Genomic DNA, 21,843 nt, shown 5'->3' with positions numbered 1-21,843 from the left:
AATTATTCATTGGGAAAATCCAAATTATTCATTGAGCAAATATTTACTGAACATCTGTTACATACTAAGTGCTGGGAATAAAGTATACATGGTATACAAAATAGATACAGATTGCCCATGTTGATCTGGTCTAGTGAGAGGAGCATCAATTAAGTAAAGAAATAAGTGAAAGTTTGTGCTATTAGTGCTTGCTATGAAGAAGAGCTATATGGCCATATGTGAACTTATAATAACAGGATTTGACCTATTCATGGAAGGTGACCCTGATCTGATATTTGAGTAGACATTATATGAAAAAGGAAGAGAAGACTGTTTAATATGGTAGCTGCCAGCCACACATGGCTTTTAAAAACTAGTCCAAAATGAGATATGCTGTAAGGATTAAAAACATGTTGGGGGTTGAGCGTGGTGGTTCACACCTGTAATCTTAGTACATTGGGAGGCCAAGGCGGGCGGATGGCTTGAGCTCAGGAGTTTGAGACCAGCCTGGGCAACATGGTGAAACCCCATCTCTACAAAAAAAAATAGAAAAATCAGCGAAATGTGGTGACTCGGGCCTGTGCTCTCAGCAACTTGGGAGGCTGAAGTGGGAGGATCACTTGAGCCTAGGAGGCTAAGGTTGCAGTGAGCCGAGATTGTGCCACTGCACTCCAGCCTGGGTGACAGTGTGAGACCTTGTCTCATAAAAAAGAAAAGAAAAGAAAAAACCATGTTGGGTTTCAAAGACTAGTACAAAGAGCAGAAGGTAAGTTATCTTGTTAATAGTATTTACATTGATTAAATACTACAGATACAATATTTTGGTGATATTGAGTTAATAAATATATTAAAACTAGTTTCACTTTTTTTTTTTTTTTTTTTTTTAATGTGGCTACTAGAAAATTTAACATGACATATGTGGTTCCCATTTGTGGCTTCTATTATATTTCTGTTGGATAGCATTGAATCCAAACCAGACTAGTTGAACAAACTGAGCAAGAGGTAGCATGGTATAAGAAGACTGGAAAAGAAACTACACAATAGGGAATAGTATATATCATGTTAAGGAGTGTTTTATCTTGTTCTGTGAGCATTGGGAAGCCGTTGAGTCCCTTTTAGCAGGTGGAGGGGAGGTATCTCATGATCAGACCCTATTTCAGGAAGGTCACTCTGGCTTTATTGTTCTGTTTTAGCAATTTAATACTTACCTTTTCTTTAAAAGTGAAAAGTGACATCTTTGAGGTAATAGACAATAGGGAAATGAAGTAGATCTATGAAATTATATGGAAAATTTCTGATTCATTTTAGATTCTTCCTGGAATAATAAGTGTTCATCCTGTTGTAAGAAACCTGGCTGTTTTATGCTTGGGATGCTGTGGACTACAGAATCAGGATTTTGCAAGTAAACACTTCGTATTACTATTGCAGGTAGGATTTATCTTGTGACAAATCTCAATTGTATTTTCTGAAATACTCTGTGGTGATAATGCTAATACTCTGAATTTATCTATTCTGGTGCTTATTGATGATGATTATTATTATGGATAATCTTTGGAGATGCAATACTTTTATCTTTTGTTTTCTTATTAAAATGTGTTTGTAGAAAAAGATGAAACGCCAATTATTTAAGATATGCTTTTAATTATTCACATAGCAAATACTTATGGAGTGCATGTTATATGCCAGCAACTGTTCTAGACTTAGAAAAATAAAGTAGGTAGGTAGTGAATAAAACAAGATAAAACGTGTTGTCTTAATGGAGCTTACATTCTAGAAGGGGAAACACACAGTGAAAAATATGTATACAATGTATCAGATAGAGAAAAATAAAGCAGAGAAGGGGACTAAGAAGTGGGAAGGAGGAGAGGGAACTGTTTGGTTGAGAAAGACCTCACTAATAAGTTGACATTTGAGCAAATACCAGAAGGAAGCACAAGAGTGAACCACCTGGTTATCTGGATTTCCAAGGAGAGGCAAGAACAAGGGAAGAGGCCCTGGGGTGTAGGACTTTAGGTGTGTTCAAGGAACAAGAGAACATATGGCTAGGAAAGATTGAGCAAAGGGAAGAATAATAGGAAAGGGTTTGCTGGCAGCACGACGTCCATGTCTTCTGGAACCTTATAGACTGTAAAGACGTCAGCTTTCACTATAAATGAGATGGAAAGGAATTGGAGGGCTTTGAGTAGGGGATTGTTACGATCCGACTGGGCATAAAGTGGTGTAGACCAGGGAGGGGTTGGCAAACCTTTTGTGTATAGGGCCAGAGAGTGAATATTTTTAGATTTTTGCAGGCCATATGATCTGTCTGAACTACTCAGCTCTGCTTTTGTAGTGTGAAGACAGCTGTAGATAATACATGAATGAATTAGTATGGCTGTAGTCCAGTAAAACTTTATGGACACTGAAATTTGAATTTCATGTAATTTTCACATGTAATAAATTTTTTTTAACCAGTTGAAAATGCAAAACTTCCTAACTTGCAGGCTATGCAAAAACAGGTGGTTGAATGGATTTGAGCTGTTTGCAGGTCCTTAGTATTAAATAGGGGTACAAGCATGGAAGCAGGGATACTACTAGTAAGGAGGGTATTTGATAATCTAGGAAAGCGAAGGTGATGGTTTGGATGAAGGTTGTGGTTGTTGAGGTTGTGAGCAGGATGGTAATCTAAGTTTGAAAATTTAAGTCTAGGATTTGCTAATGAATCTGATGTGGTATGTGACAGAAAGGTAGAGGATAATTTAAAGATTTGCCCCAGAATAACTGGATGGATGAAGTTGACTTTTCCTATGATGGGGAATGCAGAGGAGCAGGTTTTATGGCAGATAGGATGAAATAAGGAGTTCAGTATTGGGCATGATAAGTTTACAGTTTAAGTTACAAGTGGATATATTGAATAGGCATTTATATGTGAGTTTGGAGTATAGGGGAGAGGTCCAAGATGGTGAAATGGAAGTCTTTATTCTTTTGATAGTATCTGATAGTACGCAATGCTTAGAGATAGGATGTTGCCTGAGGAATGAGTATAGATTAAATGAGTGTAGGGTCAACTTTGTAGGACCCTAAGCCTCAGATAAAAGTAGGGGAGATGAAGAGGAACCAGTAGTGGCTAAGGTGAATTGGACAATAGAAGAGGAATGGTGTGATTTCCTGGAAAGCAAGTGAAGGTAATATTTTAAAGATGATAGAATGACCCAGCTGTCCAGTGTTGCTTCATAATGGACCATTCTGGATTCCTAATGGACCATTTCTGGCAATCAGGAAGTTTCTTGAAATTTCTTTAAAAGTTTTGAAAAATTGAGCCATTTTTCTTAATTCATTATTTACAGGTGATTTTTATTTGTTTTAAAAGCCAAGTTACAGAGCCAAGTTATTTTATCAATTACCTAAATTTAATTACACTAAAGAATATAGTAAACTGGCACACGCCTGTAATCCCACCACTTTGGGTGGCTGAGGCGGGTGGATCATGAGGTCAGGAATTCGAGACCAGCTTGACCAATGTGGTGAAACCCCCATCTCTACTAAAAATACAAAAATTAGCTGGGCGTGGTGGTGCATGCCTGTAATCCCAGCTACTTAGGAGGCTGAGGCAGGAGAACCGCTTGAACCCAGGAGGCGGAGGTTGCAGTGAGCCGAGATTGCGCCATTGCACTCCAGCCTGGGCAATAGGGTGAGACTCCGTCTCAAAAAAAAAAAAAAAAAAAAAATATATATATATATAAAAAATATATATAAATATATATATAAATATATATATATATAAATACTGAGCTCTGTATTTTTTTCATGGCTTTGAAATTTGGTGGGCATTTTTAAACTTAAGATAGACTCATACAAAGTGCTGTGTTTCGTGGTTTACCTCTTTTCATAAAGGAGTCCAGTTGAAAACTGAATTTACTATTAATGAATTCTAAATTCATTGAGCTAATGAGAGAAAAATGAAACTTGATAACCTGGAAGAATACTGTTCTAATGAATGCCTTTCATTGCTTAGAATATAATGTTTTTCTCTTGACAGATGGGCTAGAACACTTTCAACATAATTGAACAGTTTTTCTGGATCTTAAAAAAATAAAATCATAGTTGAGGGCATTGTTGATTCTTTTTTAAATAAAAGGAACAAATAATATAATTCAGCCTGACTCCAATTCCAGAAATTTTTATTGACTGTGAAGATTAACTTTTTCTTAAAGTATATAGCTCTCAAATGTTACGGTTCAAATAAGTAAAAATAATGTGTTTTTTTTTTAATTGAAATTTTAACTGTATTTTTGAAAAGTGATGTTTTCTTTAGACTTGACACTGTCATTGAAATTTGACTAAGAAAAAAATAAGATACATATTAATTTTATGTAAACAGAATTAAAACGCTTTACTGAATTTACTTTTTTTGGTGGGGAATATCTTGATTTAGGTTTTGCAAATTGATGATGTCACAATAAAAATAAGTGCTTTAAAGGCAATCTTTGACCAACTGATGATGTTTGGGATTGAACCATTTAAAACTAAAAAAATCAAAACACTTCATTGTGAAGGTACAGAAATAAACAGTGATGATGAGCAAGAATCAAAAGAAGTTGAAGAGACTGCTACAGCTAAGAATGTTCTGAAACTCCTGTCTGATTTCTTAGATAGTGAGGTAAGAAATAATCCAGTCCTGTGATTATGAAATGTCACTTTCAAAATGTCATTTTCAGCATGTATTTGTTTATTTTTTAAAAAAATTTATTATACTTTAAGTCCTGTGATACATGTGCAGAACATGCAGATTTGTTACATAGGTATACATGTGCCATGGTGGTTTGCTGCACCCATCAGCCCATCTACATTCGGTATTTCTCCTAGTGCTATCCCTCCCCTAACCCCCTATCCCCTGACAGGTCCCAGTGTGTGATGTTCCCCTCCCCTATGCTCTTTATATCTTATTTTTCCTACTGGATTTTAAATTTGGATAGACATTTTTTATTTTACTTTTTTAATATTTTAATTAAATCCTAACTTTCACTATCATACCTGATTTCTCACTATCAAATTGTATGTGCAAAGAAATGAAGTATAAACAAAAAGTGATTATTAATTATTAGTGGGGGTTGTTACTTATTTCTTTACGTTGTATTTGTGATATAGAGACTTCTAAGATTTATCCCCAAGAGTTTTAAGAAATAGTTTAGAATAATTTTATATTGGGTGGATAGAAGATGTAAGATAGGGTATGGGATTAAATCTCTTTTAAGTACTCTTGAACTACTATTTTTATAGCACACATGTAAACCAACTGATTAAAAATTTTTTATACTGATTGTAGTTTTTCATTGAGGTGGAAGTGATATAACAAAACTTAACAATTTTTTTTTTTTGAGATAGAACCTTGCTCTGTCATCAGGCTGGAGTGCAGTGGTGTGATCATAGTTCACTGCCCCCTCACTTGCTGGGTTCAAGCAATCCTCCTGAATAGCTGGAACTATAGGCATGTGCCACCATGCCCGCTGATTTTTAAATTTTTTGTAGAGACAGGGTCTCGCTTGGTTGCCCAGGCTGGTCTTGAACTCCTGGCCTCAAGCAATCCTCCTGCCTTAGCCTCCCAGAGTGCTGGGATTGCAAGTGTGAGCCCTCGTGCCTGGCCCAAACTAACACTGTTAATGTGAACAATTCATTGGCATTTAGTACAGTCAAAATGAAAGGCAGCTACCACCTCTATCATCTAATTTAAAACCTTTTACTCATCCCAAAATGAATACTCATTAAGCAGTTGCTCCTCATTCCCACTTCTGCCAGCCCTGACAGCAACCAATCCGCAGTCTGTTTCTATGGATTTAACTATTCTGGATATTTTGTATAAATGGAATCACACAATGTGTGACCTCTGTTTGGCTTTTTAAACTTAGCATAACATTTTCGAGATTCATCCACATGGTATCTTGCTTGTGTCAGTACTTCATTCCTTTTTGTAGCTGAATACTCCATTTTATGTATATATGGTGATTTGTTTATACATTCATCCATTGAAGGACAGTTGGGATGTTTCTGCCTTTTGGCTATTGTGAATAGTGCTGCTTACTATGAATATGGCGTGTATGTTTGTTTATTTGAGTACCTGTTTCAATTCTTTTGGGTATCTGTATACCTAGGAATTGGGTTGCCGAGTCATTTAACTTTTGGAGAACTTGGCAAAGTTGTTTTCAACAGTGACTGAACCATTTTAAATTTCCACCTGCAGTGTAGAAGGTTTGCCATTTCTCCATATCCTTGTTGACACTTAGGTTCCATTTTTAAAAAATTATAGCTATCCTAGTATATATGAAGTGCTACTTCATTGTGGTTTTGATTTGCATTTCCTTAATGACTAGTGTTGTTGAGTATCTTTTCATCTGCCTCTTGGCCATGTGTGTATTTTGTTTGGATAAATGTCTGTTCAAGTCCTTTGCCCATTTTTAATTTGGGTTGGTTGTCTTTATAGAGTTCTTTATGTAGTTTGGGTGGTAGATTTTTATCAGGTATAATTTGTAACTTTTATTCTATAGGTTGTCTTTTTACTTTCTTGTTAATATACTTAGATGTATTAAACATTTTTAATTTTGGAGATACACTCATTTTTTTCTTTCGTTGCTTCTGCTTTTGGTGTCCTATCTAAGAATCCATTCTAAGTCCAAGTCATGAAGATTTATCCCTGTTTTCTTTTGAGAATTTTCTGGCTTTAGCTTTTATATTTAGGCTGTTGATGCATTTTCAGTTAATATTTGTATATGGTCTAAGGTCCAGCTTCATTGTTTTGCCTGTGTACATCCAGTTTTCTTTTCCTTTGTCTTCTCTAGACTTGTTTTGTTTACTCTTTCTACGAATGCCTTCTGCTTCAACATCTTCTGTTCACAGTCTATCCATTATTCAGACAAATTGCCACTCCTACCTATGGAGCTTTTGCTTATAGATAGGCACCACCCTCTAATATCAGGGCCCAGGGTTTTCTATGTCTTAGAAATGCTAAGCATTTAAATATATGTTTTGCTTTTTATTTTCCAACAGTTTTAAAAGGCCTTTGGTTCTTCTAAAAAATTTTAAGATAATTGAATTTTTCATGGCTAGACTAAGCATTTATCTAGTCTCCTAGTCTTTTAGATTTGTCTAACATTGTTAGTCTAGCTGTGAAGAAACAGTCTTTTTATGTGCCTTTAAAGAATTGGTAATAACTTGAATGGTTTTTCGATGGTTCATGTAAAAATACTGTAGGACAGGCTACATTGAGAAGCTTAAAAAGGAGATACAAATAAATTTCTTCTAATGAATGTCATCTTTGTTAGGTATCTGAACTTAGGACTGGAGCTGCGGAAGGACTAGCCAAGCTGATGTTCTCTGGGCTTTTGGTCAGCAGCAGGATTCTTTCTCGTCTTATTTTGTTGTGGTACAATCCTGTGACTGAAGAGGATGTTCGACTTCGACATTGCCTCGGCGTGTTCTTCCCCATTTTTGCTTATGCAAGCAGGTATTGAGTCATACTGATAAATAAAAAATCTGACTTGACATCAAATTCAGGTCCCCCATGAATTATATCTATAATATTTTGTTGTTGATACTTTTTCTATCTTTAGTAGATAAATGATAAAATGACAAGAATGATACAGATTTTATCTGTCTGAATTTTTGGCTCTTTCCTAGATGAAAATGCACTTTATCTTGATGAGTGAATTTCATATATAGTAGTTTTGAATTTCATACATAATAGTTTTTGGAGTCATGCTTTTCTCTCATCAAATAATGTTCTGTCAACATACTTTGAATTTGTTTCTCAACAGGACTAATCAGGAATGCTTTGAAGAAGCTTTTCTTCCAACCCTGCAAACACTGGCCAATGCCCCTGCATCTTCTCCTTTAGCTGAAATTGATATCACAAATGTTGCTGAGTTACTTGTAGATTTGACAAGACCAAGTGGATTAAATCCTCAGACCAAGACTTCCCAAGATTATCAGGTGAGTGATTTTAGTAACTGCACACAGATCACTGTTTTGGTAAAATAATCTCTCTCAAAGATCCCTTGAAATACTGAGAACTGCATTTTGGTCTTTAGACTTCTGTCTCAAGCATTTACCACAAAGCATGAAAAAACAAGACCTTGGGAAATGTGGAGAAATCATACAAAAACAGAAGTAATCAATGCTAACATTTTTGCTACTGAAAAGAAATTACTAAAAATTTACCACCCACACCATGCCCACTTAGTACTGACTGTTAATCTGAAATAATAGCCTATGTTGTCTAGGACTCACTGAGTCTTCAAATGTTGGTTTACCTGCTATGCTTCTGGCACAAAGAAGGAGAATTCAAAGACTAGAATTCACTTCAAATTTTTTTGGCTTTTAATTCAAAGAAGATAAACCAACTGCACACTGACTCACAGACTGAACTTAAGCTGGGTTGTTTTAATCCTTTAATGGCATTTGGTCAAACTTGTTACTACTTTTGAAATTTAATGTATTAGTGATTTCAGATGCTAACAGATTAAGTTGAAAGTGTTACTCTATTTGATATTTAGTGATAGGCTACTCTGTTCAAGTCATATGTCTTATATTATTGGTAAGATAAGATTACAAAGGATATTAGGCAGAATTAGGTAAGGGTCAGTAATAGAGCTATTAAGCACTTTACGACTTGAGACAAAGGCAAGAGTCATGTGGTAGGAATGATGAGTACAGCGTTAGTTTTAAAACTCATTGACCAAAATTCAGTTAGGCCTTGTTGGTATTTGGGGAGTGGTTTGGGTAGAGGAAGGATGTTTTAGTAAAGGTGATATATGTAGATGGTTATGCAGATGTTGGGGAACTGTAGAAAGATGACTTTGGCTAAGGATCCTGAATAGGACTGTTAGGGCAGAACATTGGGGGTAGATTATAGATTGCTTTAAAGGTCAATGTAGGGAATTTGGAGTTGGCCTTATTTGCAGTGGGTGATTATGCAGGGCTTATGATGAGAATGGGTTAATGTCATGCAAACCACTTAGAAAGATTAATTTCGTGGTCAGTGATGGTTATATGAGATGAACTGGTGAGCGGAAAGAAAATAATATTAAGAAAGCAGTTGAAAAATCTGTATAATTCGCTTGTAGAAAAAGTACTAGAAAGTAATAGTAGAAAGTAGAAAGAATAGACATTGACCTAATAAAGAACTATGGGTACAAGAATCTAAAAGAAAGAGCTTGAGAGGCAAGGGAGATGGAGGAGTCCAGGCAAACTCTTAAGTATGTGTAACAGCAGACTTCAAAGGAGCTGTTGCCATAGTGTAATTGGGGAGTACTCTCGTGATCAGCATCCTGGAAGATTGAGGAAGGTAGACTGGGGCATGGCACTAAGTTCAACTACTGCTATGCAAGCAAAGACCCCAGCCAATCCCATAGGGAGTTCCAGAACTGGGATGTTCCTTTGAGTTGTCCAGAATGGAGGCAAGCTGAGACATTGTACCTGTGCATTGGCCAGTCATTGGATTTGGACAAATCTTTGGGAGAAGAGGTATGATCTTGGACAAGGCCCACCAAAGTCCATCTTCGTCAGCCTGGATCAGTACTGCATCTGGGAACTTTTACCCTCCAAAACATGCTGCAACTGGAGGATGAGTGCTTCTTTCCTAAAGGGAGTGGAACTGGGCCCTATATTACAGCATCCACTACAAGAAGTCAAGAAGGGGAGCTTATTTTGGGGGTAGAGGGGATGTTAAATTTGGTTTTAGACATTTTATATTTGGGATTATGACAAGACAATTAGTTGGAAATATTTGTTAGATGTGTAAGACTATATAATAATCATAATCATTTTCATTTTACAGAGAATTTTCTCTTAATTTTTTAGGCCTTAACAGTACATGACAATTTGGCTATGAAAATTTGCAATGAGATCTTAACAAGTCCATGCTCACCAGAAATTCGAGTCTATACAAAAGCCTTGAGTTCTTTAGAACTCAGTAGCCATCTTGCAAAAGATCTTCTGGTTCTATTGAATGAGATTCTGGAGGTAAAGTAGTTTCTAATTACTCTGAATTAGTTTGTGTTTATATTTATACATGTAGAATTTACATGGTTGTATTAGATTATACATATGTTAGCATATTGCAACTTATTTGAAATATTTGCTTCATAAATTTCATATACTTTAGTGTTTTTAAACAACTTGATATGTATTGGTACTATTTTCAAAGAAGATTAGGGAATGTGGTGTTTACAAAATATTAATAATGTTTTCTTTTATAGCAAGTAAAAGATAGGACATGTCTGAGAGCTTTGGAGAAAATCAAGATTCAGTTAGAAAAAGGAAATAAAGAATTTGGTGACCAAGCTGAAGCAGCACAGGATGCCAGCTTGACTACAACTGCTTTTCAAAACGAAGATGGTAATGACATACTGACCAGAATATTTATAAGATTCTGTGTTTTTCATCTTTACTGAGACATATTTTTTTCTACTCTAACATGTTTGGTTGGACATCAGAAATGAATGAAAATTTTTTTCTAATTAATCCTCTTGGGAAACAGCATTATTGATAAATGTTTATTCTACTTTTCAAGTGTTTTTTGACATGCATTTCTCAACATATGACCATCTTTTTAGGAGTTTTGATTCTTTTCCAACATTCAAATTTTCGAAAGGGTGATTTATAACTTTTCACTAGCTGTTAGAAGGACTTTGTCATTTCAGTTTCATAAAAACTGGACTTAAAAAGACAATTTAAAATATTTCATGAGGCTATCTTATTTATATTGTTGTATTATTCCCTTTAATAGAAAAGAATAAAGAAGTATATATGACTCCTCTCAGAGGTGTAAAAGCAACCCAAGCATCAAAATCTACTCAGCTAAAGACTAACAGAGGTAGTGTATGGATTGACCATCTTTATGATAAAAGTTTTATATTTTATCTTCCAATGAAAAATACTTGTTTTGCAAGTTTTCTTATCTTTGTTTCCTTAGGGATAAAGATTTTTTAAAAATGTCTTTGGTATCCTTTCTTTTTAATTCTTTCAGTGGATGTCAGTTTTTGCCTTGTGTCTAAAGACTATAAAATCAGTGTTGCTCTAGGTGCTTTTGATTGAAAGAAGTATGCTGCAAAACATCATATTACAAAAGATAATTTGGGTTAAATTAATATTTGGTTAAATGATGGTTTTATATTAGTTATTTGTGTTCTGTCCTTCATATAACTAAGCATTTTTAAAAAATCCCTGTAGTATTTTTTCTGGGCTTTGTTTTCCTTCTATTCCCATCTTATTTCATATTTTCCCAACTTATTTCCCAAGGGCTATCCAACAATAGGGGATCTGCTGGCACAGTAAATGCTGACTACTAGGGGATCACTTGGAAAAAAATCTGAAATTCAAGATCTTTTTATTGTTTTATTATTTCCTCATTACAAAAGCAATGCATGCTTATTACAGAAGAATCAGAAAGTACATCCAGGCAAACTACTATAAGGAACACTAATAATCCCACCCATGAGCCAACCTTGATTTTAACTTTAGAAATCTATTTTTTAAGGCCCTTTTCGATGCAGATTTAATTTTTTCTAAAATGGAGTCTGGAATATTGTTTTGTAACCAGTAAATTATTTAAATACCGATTGCTGGCTATTGTTCCAAATTAGTCCCATATTGTTGGATGTTTTCTTGGGGATAAATCCATTAGTAAAAGCAGGTAAGGAGTAGAAAAAAGTGCCACATGAATGAAGTAGAGTATATAATTTTCAAACAGACTGTCACATTGAACAGTTTGGTTTTGATCAGATTTTTTTTTGTGGTATATCACACCATGAGAACACCATCCTTTTTAATACACCAAACTTCATGTATTCATACTGTTTTATTTCTTATAAATGAGAAACATCACAAGCCAAACTTTGTCTTACTCCTTGACCTTGTAAATTTCTAGTAAGTAGAATCTTATAATCCCTAGTATATAAAGGTTCTGGTTTTTACATTGAAATATATTTTAGAACACATATTTGAATTGGTCATGTATATGTTATTTTACAAGAAGCCATTATTACCTTACTGATTAATGTTCTATTTGTTTTATCACTTTCCAAGAAAAAAAAAAAGTTCTGTTTCTTTAGCACCTGTTTATGCACCTAACCTACCTTTCTAACCCTTAATTTTCATGAGTCTCTCCACAGACTTTGTGCTATAGCAATATAGGTACTTCATTATAACACATTTTTCATATACTCTGTCCTCAAATACATTGAACTAAAATTTGCCTTCTTTTAACTTGCTTGAAATTTCCTTATTTTCCCTTACTCATTATTAGCGCTTACAAAATAAATTAAGTTTTAATCTTGCTTGGGTTCCTTTTTCTGTGGTAGTGGTAACTAGTACCAAGATGGCTAGAATAAGTAGGAGATACATGTGTTGAAAGGATTGTTGTGTTGAAAACAAAGGATGTAGTTAGCCTAGAAACTAGATTAAAAACAATAAGCAACTGATAATAAACTCTGATAATGAATTATGCTATCTTCAAGGACAGAGAAAAGTGACAGTTTCAGCTAGGACGAACAGGAGGCGTCAGACTGCTGAGGCCGACTCTGAAAGGTATGCCATGCATGTCTAGAATATATAGAGGCCTATCTTCACTTTTTATTTCTAGAAGTAGAAAAAAACTATAATTTTCTTGTGAATGAGAGAAAATACTATAACAAGATAGTGAAAACTATAAATGGCTGTCTTGGGTATATAGTCTAAAATTCCATTATCAAGAGCATTTGACTTCTTACGGCATGTTTGCTTTTGCCAATTAGTTGGCATGGTCTTTAGTGCTATCTTTAATATGTTGTTTCAATTTCTAATTACATGATGTGACTCCTCTTTGATCTTCAGTTAGCAACTCTTGATTTTGATAATATTTGGGTTCTCTACACTTAATGATAGAATAATTCTGTCTATAATTTGGGTATATTGTGTAGTAGAGTGTTTATTTTTGGCTTCTTGTCAATGAAGCCACTGTTAGAGCTGAAAGTTGATAGCTGTCTTGTATTCATTGGCAAAATTGTATTGTGTGTATTTTCAGTACATAGTTTCACACTATCTTGATTAAATTTAATCAAGAGGGGGAACTTATTTTTTACTGTGTTTTCGGAATTTATTGCTTAAATCAAGAGAATTTATTTTTTTTCTCACTTCTTGAGTTTCAAAGAAATCTTTTTTGGACAGTTATGGTCCTTGTTTAATTACAAGCTTCATTACAAGTCTGTGGCTTTTTTCCTGTATAACACCAGGTTCCATTATAGTATATAAAATCATTAGCTAGGTTTTCCATGATTCACTTTGCTGGATAGCCAAGTCAGTGTTTTTTGACATTGTTTGATTTTAGTTTTAAGCTAAGTCAATGGAATCAGGCTATCAATTACACACTGATAGAATGTGAGTCAGAAACAAAAAAGTTTTATTTATAAATAAACTGGTTTTAAAGCTTGTATCTAAATTCGTGTATTTTCAACATCTATTTAGTGATCATGAAGTTCCAGAACCAGAATCAGAAATGAAGATGAGACTACCAAGACGAGCCAAAACAGCAGCACTAGAAAAAAGTAAACTTAATTTTGCACAATTTCTCAATGAAGATGTAAGTTAGGAAAGACGATGGAGGTGGAATCCTTTAAGATTATGTCCAGTTATTTGCTTTAATAAAGTTACCCTTGTCAAAATCAGAACAAACCTGACGTCTTTCTGAAGATTTTCTGCTGTGCGCTTCCACGTTACTTTGGCCTGTATTAAAGCATTAGGACAGCGTCAGTTATTATAGTCCAGAAAAAATCTGCATCACACAGATTTATCAGAATTTGAGGTGGGCCTAGGAATCTCGTTTTTAAATAGTCTCTCCAGGTGATTCTTATGAACTCTTTATGTTTAAAATCATGTCATTATGGAAACTTTCAACTGTGACTAGCTAGTAGCTTGCATTTGAGAAGCTTATGACTTAGATGGGCAGAATCAACAAAGATGAAACCGCCTGAGGACATATTTAACAAGTAACATGTCAAGGGAAAATGAAGGAAGTACCACAAACTGGCTAGGAGGAGCTTACCACCAGTGAGGAAGACCAGTATAACGTTCAACAGTTATTTTGACAATCTTATTTTGTGATTCCTACAGTGAAAACATTTTTGATGATGCTGTCTGCCTGGGAAATCTCTCTTCCTAAAGTATTTGCATATGGGAGTCCTTGTTTGTGAATGTTTCCTGGGTTAGGGAGGTGTCAACATAAATGTATATTAACCATGAAGCTGCTTTCTATATTTTTGGCATAATAAAATAATATTTACTGTGGATAATAATTCTAGTGGGAAAATAATGTGACAGGAAGTTCTCTTTATATATGCTACCAATTTATGAGTACTATGTCAATTTCATTTCTTGTCTTTTGAAATTGACACTTGACCTGACTTATGAAACTTGTACTGTATGAAACTGGTCCTCTTTTCTCTAACACCCAACAAAACACCTTTTCTCTTTATTATTCAGAAATGTCCTAACATGGATCTGTTTAAATAATTGTGCTTTTTTAGGCTTATTTACTAGAGGCCATTTACTTAAAGTGAAATTTTAAGATGGAGCTAAAGTATTATCACTGGTTTTTAGAACCAAATTGCTACACATTTGTGCCTCATAGAACTTATAAAAGGAGTCAAAGTTACAAAGCAAGATAGTTATTAAGCAAAAGGAAAAATGGTAATGATAGAAAGTCAGTTAAAAATAGATGATTGTTCTTCATTCTGTTTGTTGGCTCTGTGTTCTCCTGTGCTTCAAATTCCTTATGCATTGTTATTTTAAAGATAACTTGCAGGAGGTTGGGAGAAGGACTGAAAAGGTACATTAAGTGTGCTGTAAGGAAAAGTCTTAGAAACATAATAAACTAAAATCCCATTCACACATGGCCAGGCTATCCAAAAAGAAAGAAGCCATGTTCTCATGCGGTTCACCATACCAAAGTTTGCTTTCTGTGGCATGGGAAAAACAAATTTAAGCACCAAACCTTTAGTATTCTGAGTATTCAGTTTTTAGACACAGTCATGTAGCCATTGCTGAAACTGTGCTTTGCACTATTACAGTTAAAGGTAGGGAATGTCCTTTTGAAAGTCATCCCTTTAAAATAAAAGGCTAAGGTACAATAAAACAGATGTAAATCCATTTACCATTTTTTCATTCAAAACTGGTAACTTACAGAAACCACATAGTATTCTTCTCTACCAAGAGGCACAGATTTGCTAAACAGTAAACATGCAATTGTGCCATTGCTCTTAAAGCCCACAGACTTACAGGTTTAAAATACAGAGAAAGAACTGATCAGCTCACATTCTCCTGTGAACAGAAACATGCTACTTGACAAAAAGCTATGGTCAACTTGTTTTCTTCTGTACATATATAACTTTGAAGGAGATTTACTTCTAAGAGATACCTTTGCCTTTTCTTTCACCAATGTGCTTCGAGGTAGTTGGTGTCCACCTGTTTCCTGTTTGACAACTGCTCATGGGCCAGGTCATCACAAATCTTTACAATACTAGCTCTATAAATCACAATGTGTTATATATTAAAACTTTGTGCACAGAAATAAAACTGGGGACAATTACGTATTTAAACTTAGGGCATAAAAAATTCACATAATACCATTAAAAAGAGAAACATCGAAATCTGTTTATACTACAAAATTCCACAATGATCTGATGTAAAACATGTAAAAAACATACAAAGAATATAATCAAAATGATTAATGCTAATGATTTAATATAAAGACAAATCACAGGACTAGAAATACTTCAAGATCAATTGATAAATGCTTATTGTTCACAAGGAATATTGACATACAAAATAAAGATAGTGCAAGAAGAACTGCAATCTATTTCTCTTCACTTTTGAGATTTTGGTTATGAACTGTACAGCTCGCTAGAGATGCTGTTGTCAAATTCAGATTCCATTCAATGGGACGATTAAGGCACATCTTAACGGGGCTCAAAGGGCAACTTGCTGTATTCCCATCAGACACATTCAGTTTCTCATCAGTTTTCATTTGTAGCATGCTGGAAGAAAAAGTGTAAGGCATTTTAGTTTTACTTTAATTTCCAAGTAATTATCAACCTTGCAAAAGAACATGTAGTTGTTGTGTTTGGACCTCTAAACTTCAGCATACATAAAGCATTTATCTTGAAAATACAACAGTTTTCTCTCCCACCTACTTATTGAACTAAATACAATGAATAATGCCATGTAAACTGTAACTTGAGAAGTCACATATGACTGAAAAAGTAACACTGCATATATGGATTACATCAGTATACATCAGAAAAGATATTATTTAACCTTGTAAGCCTGGCAGGATTTAACCCTTTTAACTTGCCCTTTTGTGGATCAGGATGAGAGCCACTTTGAGGAAAAAAAGGGATCAACATTTGTTGCCTGTTCTAGCCACCTTCACATGTATTGTCTCATTTGAATTTCGCAAAAGCCAGGTAAGGTTGGTATGCTTATCCTCACAGTAAACAATAAAATCAAGACTCCTCAGAGTTAAGTACAAATATGCCTGAGGTCATACAGTCACCTGCCTGGAACTGGAATACAGCCCTTTCTCTTTTCCTTATGCTTGTCTACTAGCTCTCTAATGAGGCTGGAAAATCATCAGGAATTACATTTACGGCCAGCTCATCAGAGGAGCATGCGGCATCCACAGGATACTGATTCTGGTTGTCTATTTCAAATAATTTTTTACATTAATGGGAAAGTTGGCTTATTTGGATTTATATTAGGTTGGTCAGATCTCTTCAACATTATTCTTTAATGTTCTGGACTGGTGTCTTATTCCATAAGTTCATGAGGACAGTTCCGTCTGTTCCTAAATTTTCCCACGTAGGGAACCTTCCTTACCACTCTGCTTAACCAAACCTTTACTCATGCCTAATCCAATCTCACATCTCTCAACGTGCTCTCAGTAAAACATTGCATTGGATAGTGAACTATTGGGGTCTCCACTATTGTTTCATGTCTAATAGTCTGATAACCCCCTCTAGATCAGAAGGAAAGGATGCTAACATTTTTTCTGTGAAGATAAGCACAGTGCTAAATACATAGTAATTACTCAAAAATTCAGTAAACATTTATAAAAAGCCTGTTGTGAAACATCTGGAGCAGAGTGCTACTCTTCAGAATCACAGACAAGTGACACTCAAAAGGGGAGCTAGTCCACTCTTTGTGTAATGAATATGCCATCCCTAGTTTTAAGTATTACTTACAGTCCACATATTCAGGTGTGAATCCTTATGTTTATAAACTATTCAGCTCTCTAATTCACTTGACATTTAACTATGGTTAGTTAATTTGAACTATATCACTCCTAAGCTTTCTCCAACTGTAGCTCTACAAATCTTCCTATTAGCAATGAGGTTCAGTGTCTCATATTTAAGTGACTTGGTAGAGTTGGGAAATGGGAGCATCCAGACTCCAGTAGATCCCTCCCTGCAACCTCAACCAACCAACCCATACGCCATTCAATAAGCCAAATCCGTTATATCCTGTTTTACCACCACTAACATATCTAACTGCATTCTCCCCAAACAGTCCCAGTCCCAGAGAATACAGTTTCAATTTGTATAGATTAGATACTAGACAAAATGACAAACTACCAGGTAGCTTAGTATGCATCAAAAGTAGTAAACCGCTTTTTTGAAAAGCTAAAACGGATGTGATTAAAAAATAACATATTTAAAGTATATGTGACAAATGAAAGAGATCCAAAATACAATATTTTCATACATATTAGAAATCATAACTGAATTTTGAAAAAAATTTACATTAATTATTATTAAAATGTCCTCAGGGACTTCATTTTTGTTTTTCAAGTTAGCAAAACTCAGATAAAGCCATTTCCTTTCTCCAAGGACTGCTAGTCTTCATATTTGCATTGCTTGTATTTTCAAAGCAAAAGTTTGATGTACACCTTTTTGAGAAACTCTAAGGCAAGCTATAAAAACACAATTATATTAAGATAGATTGGTAGGCAAGTATAGTAAGTATTAAACTCCAAAAAAGAAAATGAAGGCATAGAACAAATAATCATGGTCATAAATAAAAACAAATTTTGTTTTGTTTGCTGTTTGTTTGACTAAGGTGTTTTCATCACAGAAGAATAATTTAATAACTTTAATAACTGATTTAATAATACTTTAATAACATGATTTTCCTTTTCAAAAACATAAGGCAGTTTTCTTAGGTAACTTTTGAATGGTATACTATAAATTTGGGTACACAGATCCCACAGGTGCACAAAACTATACTTACGTATGGGGAGAAAATGTCAGTTTTGAAAAAAAACTAAATTTACTGATATACAGCTTGACATTTAATTAATATATACTTTAAAAACAATGGATATGCAACGTTTGGGCAGTACTGCTCTATAGAATTCTTAGAATACAGCTATCTTAGGAAATGCTGGAACCAGAGGCGTTAGAACATTACAGCTAGAAAGTACCTTTCTAGATGTTTGTCTTTTGAGACAGAGTCTTGCTCTGTGGCCCAGGTTGGAGTGCAGTGGCACCATCATGGCTCATTGCAGCCTCCAACTCCTGCACTCAAGCAATCCATCTGCCTCAGCCTCCTGAATAGCTGAGACTACAAGTGTGTGCCATCACACCCAAATAATTTTTAAATTTTTTTGAAGAGACAGGGTCTTGCTGTGTTTTCCAGGCTAGTCTCAAATTCCTGGCCTCAAGCAATCCTCCTGCCTCAGCCTCCCAAAACACTGGGATTACAGGTGTGAGCCACAACACTTGGCCAGATTTTAGTTTTTTAAGAGAGTAGGAAAATAAACTGCCCCTTTTTCGGGTCTTCTAAAACCAGATGTATGTGAACTAACATCAGAACCTGGTTCTCTGATTAGTGCTTAATCAAGACTTTTCAATTCCATTTTCAACACCAGAGTCAATGAAATTATTTAACATTTATTGAATACCTCAGAAAGTGCTTTCGTGATATAAAGATGAGGAGGACACAGTGCTTTCAAAGAGTATGCAATATAGAGGATTTAAAAAAAATACTCCTTTATATTTGGAAATTCATACACATCTGTACAAAGTGAAAAATAAATGTTCCCAACTTTTGATGCCATTTTGGTACAGTTTTTTGTCTTTTGCATTTTAAAAATAGGTAATACATTTGCAAAATTAAAAACATCAATCAGCGTGTAATCCCAGTGCTATGGGAGGCTGAGGTGGGTGGACTGGTTGAGCCCAGGAGTCTGAGACCAGCCTGGGCAACATGGCAAAACCCTATCTCTATAAACAATACAAATATTAGTCCCAGCTACTTAGGAGGCTGAGGTGGGAGGATTGCTTGAGCCTGGGAGGTCGAGGCTGCAGCACGCTGAGATTGTGCCATTGCACTCCAGCATGGGCAACAGAGTGAGACCCTGTCTCAGGAAAAAAAAAAAAAAAAATCAGTCAGTGAAAAATGTCATATAATGGGAAGAAGTCTATCAGTGCTTCTAGCCCCTCTTCTGGGGCAACTATTGTTACCATTTTATTGTCTATTCTTCAGATAGTCCCCTCACATTGAAATATGTAGGTATCTGTGTTTCAACTCTCTCCCTGTACACAATTCTACCATTCTATATACTGTTCTGTATCTTGCTTTAAAATATGTATTTTGGATACTGTTTCATATTTGTAAAATGAATACTCAAGTCTTTTAACAGCTACATAGAATTCTACTTTATGGCTAAATCATAATTGATTTTATCAGTCCTCAACTGACAGAATTTTTGGCTGTTTTAATCTATTGCATAAAATAGCAATGATGCATTGAATATTCTTGCATGTGTTCAAGTATATCTATAGAGTTGATGAGGAGTAGAAAAGCTGAGTCAAAAGGTGCTTTTACATTTTTGATATTATCAAAGTGCTCTTCGGAGACTGTACCATTTTACACTTTGATCAACAATGTGTGAAAAGGTCTTTCATTCCTCTTACTCTAACCAATAATGTATAATAAAACTTACAGATCTTTGAAAATCTGATGTTAAAAAGTGGCATACCATTGTTTTAATTCGCATTTCTTTTATGAATAAGGTTAAGCATATTTTCATGTTTTAGAAGCCATTTGTGTTCCCTTTTTATGTGTTCTTTGCCAATTAGGATAATCTTTTTCTTGTAGTTATGAAAATTAATCCTTTGTTCTATAGTGATTTGTGATCCCACTCTCCTCCCCCGCATCCAGTCTATATCTCCTTATGTTGATTTTCTCGTGAATCCATTCTAAATTCTATGTCATCAGATTTACCACTCTTATGTCATGGCTTCTCTGTTTCGTAAAATTAGAAAGCTGAAAGCAGTTAAGTCATCTGAGAAAGTGACTTTATATGTCTATATCCTGGATTCTAATGAAAGCTCAGCAATAGTATGTATACAGTGGTACTCTTGAGAGTTGGGGAAAAGAACGTCAAGACCTGGGCTCAATTTCTGACAATAATCACAATAATAATGTCCCTGGACAAGTAACCTTCACCTCCTGCCTCATTTTCTTCATAAAAAACAAAAAACAAACAAAAAAAACCACTTTCGCTCCTTATCTTAGAGAGGTTTGACAATTTAATGAGAGCCAATTAGCATGCTTTAAAAACCACAAGGAGCTCTATACAAACACAAAGGCTTAGTTTACTGCATACTTTGGTGAAGAGAGAAAGAAGTGGGAGGAGAAGTGCTTATCATAAGTAAGAACTCTTCTCTATCAAACTAGGAAACTAATGGAGGTGAGGGTTGAAAACGGGCAAGAGGAATCTGAAATGGTTACGTAGGCATCTAAGCCTATTTTTGATTCTTCAGTAATCCCACGGACCCAAAGATAAGAGTCCATCTCCACATCTGAATGGAAGTTTATAGAGTATGTGCATTTGCAAAGTGTAAAAGATAGAAATCTTTTGGGAGTCATAGAAATCCAAAGAATTTGTGATTTAAATTAATGATTATTGATAAGTCTAATCTTCACAAAAGTAAAATTGTATCTAGCTCTAATAATTTAAACTTGTATTACTGGAGATATGCAATGTTCATTTCTGTCATAGGGACAATAAACTTGAATGTTACCTAGCCGACTCTTGCAGGAAACAAATTTTGGTGTAACCAAGACAGGTCTGAAAATATCACTTACAGAACAGTAGCTACATACCAGGCAGTGTGCTAAAAGCCTTTTTTTTTTCTTTCTTTTTTTTTTGACATTACCACATTCAGTCCTAACAACTATTCACTGAAGCTCACAGAAGTAAAATGACTTACCCAAGCCACATAACTTGTAAATGGAAGTCTCCAGGGCCTATGATCTATTACCTTGTACTGCATACTAACTCTTGGATTGTTCTAATTCTGTCATGATTCTCCATGTTAATACCCATTTTTCTATTCTTCAGAATGCTTAACATGTGAGATTAGTGGACAGGTGTATGGTTTATGGGTTTAAAACAGAAAGATATGCCTAAGGCTATAGTTGTAACCCTATCCAGGAGAGTTAAATATTTAATGCATGAAGTTTCCTCATGGCATAAAGTAAATAAGGAGCAGCTACTCATATCCTTCAATTCCTGAAAGAGAAGAATAATGTTAGGGCATAGACTGACATGTTTTTGAGCGCTAACAGAGTATTCTTTAGGTCAAGAGTTGCAGAGAACACAAGTTCATCTTTTCAAAGGGAGACGTCAGCTGTATCACAGATAAACTGGGCTCTGGTACAGGATTTGGACTTGGAATAGTTAATGTACTTGACACCGTCAAATTTGAACTCATCTATTTAACTCCAAATTCTGGATGACGGCTTACTTTCTTCTGGAATGGTGTCTTCTAAGTGTTACTACAGTAAAAATTT

At 35.0% G+C, this 21,843-nt stretch overlaps 2 protein-coding genes across 10 annotated transcripts in view; one reads left to right on the top strand and one right to left on the bottom strand.

Annotated features, from left to right (window-relative positions):
- The window catches only part of NCAPG (non-SMC condensin I complex subunit G), a 33,393-nt gene extending 19,114 nt beyond the window's left edge, over positions 1-14,279 (top strand). Inside the window, exons 13-21 of one of the 2 annotated variants that reach the window (XM_009206580.2) lie at positions 1,288-1,407; positions 4,394-4,618; positions 7,275-7,456; positions 7,767-7,941; positions 9,811-9,972; positions 10,209-10,347; positions 10,739-10,825; positions 12,468-12,537; positions 13,453-14,279. In XM_009206580.2, coding sequence (XP_009204844.1) covers positions 1,288-1,407; positions 4,394-4,618; positions 7,275-7,456; positions 7,767-7,941; positions 9,811-9,972; positions 10,209-10,347; positions 10,739-10,825; positions 12,468-12,537; positions 13,453-13,576 — 1,284 coding nt within the window. In that variant the 3' untranslated portion in view covers positions 13,577-14,279. The remainder of the gene's footprint in view (positions 1-1,287; positions 1,408-4,393; positions 4,619-7,274; positions 7,457-7,766; positions 7,942-9,810; positions 9,973-10,208; positions 10,348-10,738; positions 10,826-12,467; positions 12,538-13,452) is intronic. The other variant, XM_009206581.3, reaches the window with a different exon arrangement.
- Positions 11,333-21,843, bottom strand: part of LCORL (ligand dependent nuclear receptor corepressor like) — a 180,658-nt gene continuing 170,147 nt past the window's right edge. For 6 of the 8 annotated variants that reach the window (XM_031664693.1, XM_017958610.3, XM_031664692.1 and 3 more), the window contains one exon: positions 15,882-16,019. In XM_031664693.1, coding sequence (XP_031520553.1) covers positions 16,006-16,019 — 14 coding nt within the window. In that variant the 3' untranslated portion in view covers positions 15,882-16,005. Of the gene's footprint in view, positions 16,020-21,843 lie in introns of all 8 variants that reach the window. The other 2 variants (XM_003898533.5, XM_031664698.1) reach the window with 1 other exon arrangement.

The sequence above is a fragment of the Papio anubis genome, chromosome 3 (genome assembly GCF_008728515.1).
Source record: "Papio anubis isolate 15944 chromosome 3, Panubis1.0, whole genome shotgun sequence".
Lineage (NCBI taxonomy): Eukaryota > Metazoa > Chordata > Mammalia > Primates > Cercopithecidae > Papio > Papio anubis.
Note: the sequence above shows the minus strand (reverse complement) of the source record. Positions and strands in the feature narration are given on the sequence as shown.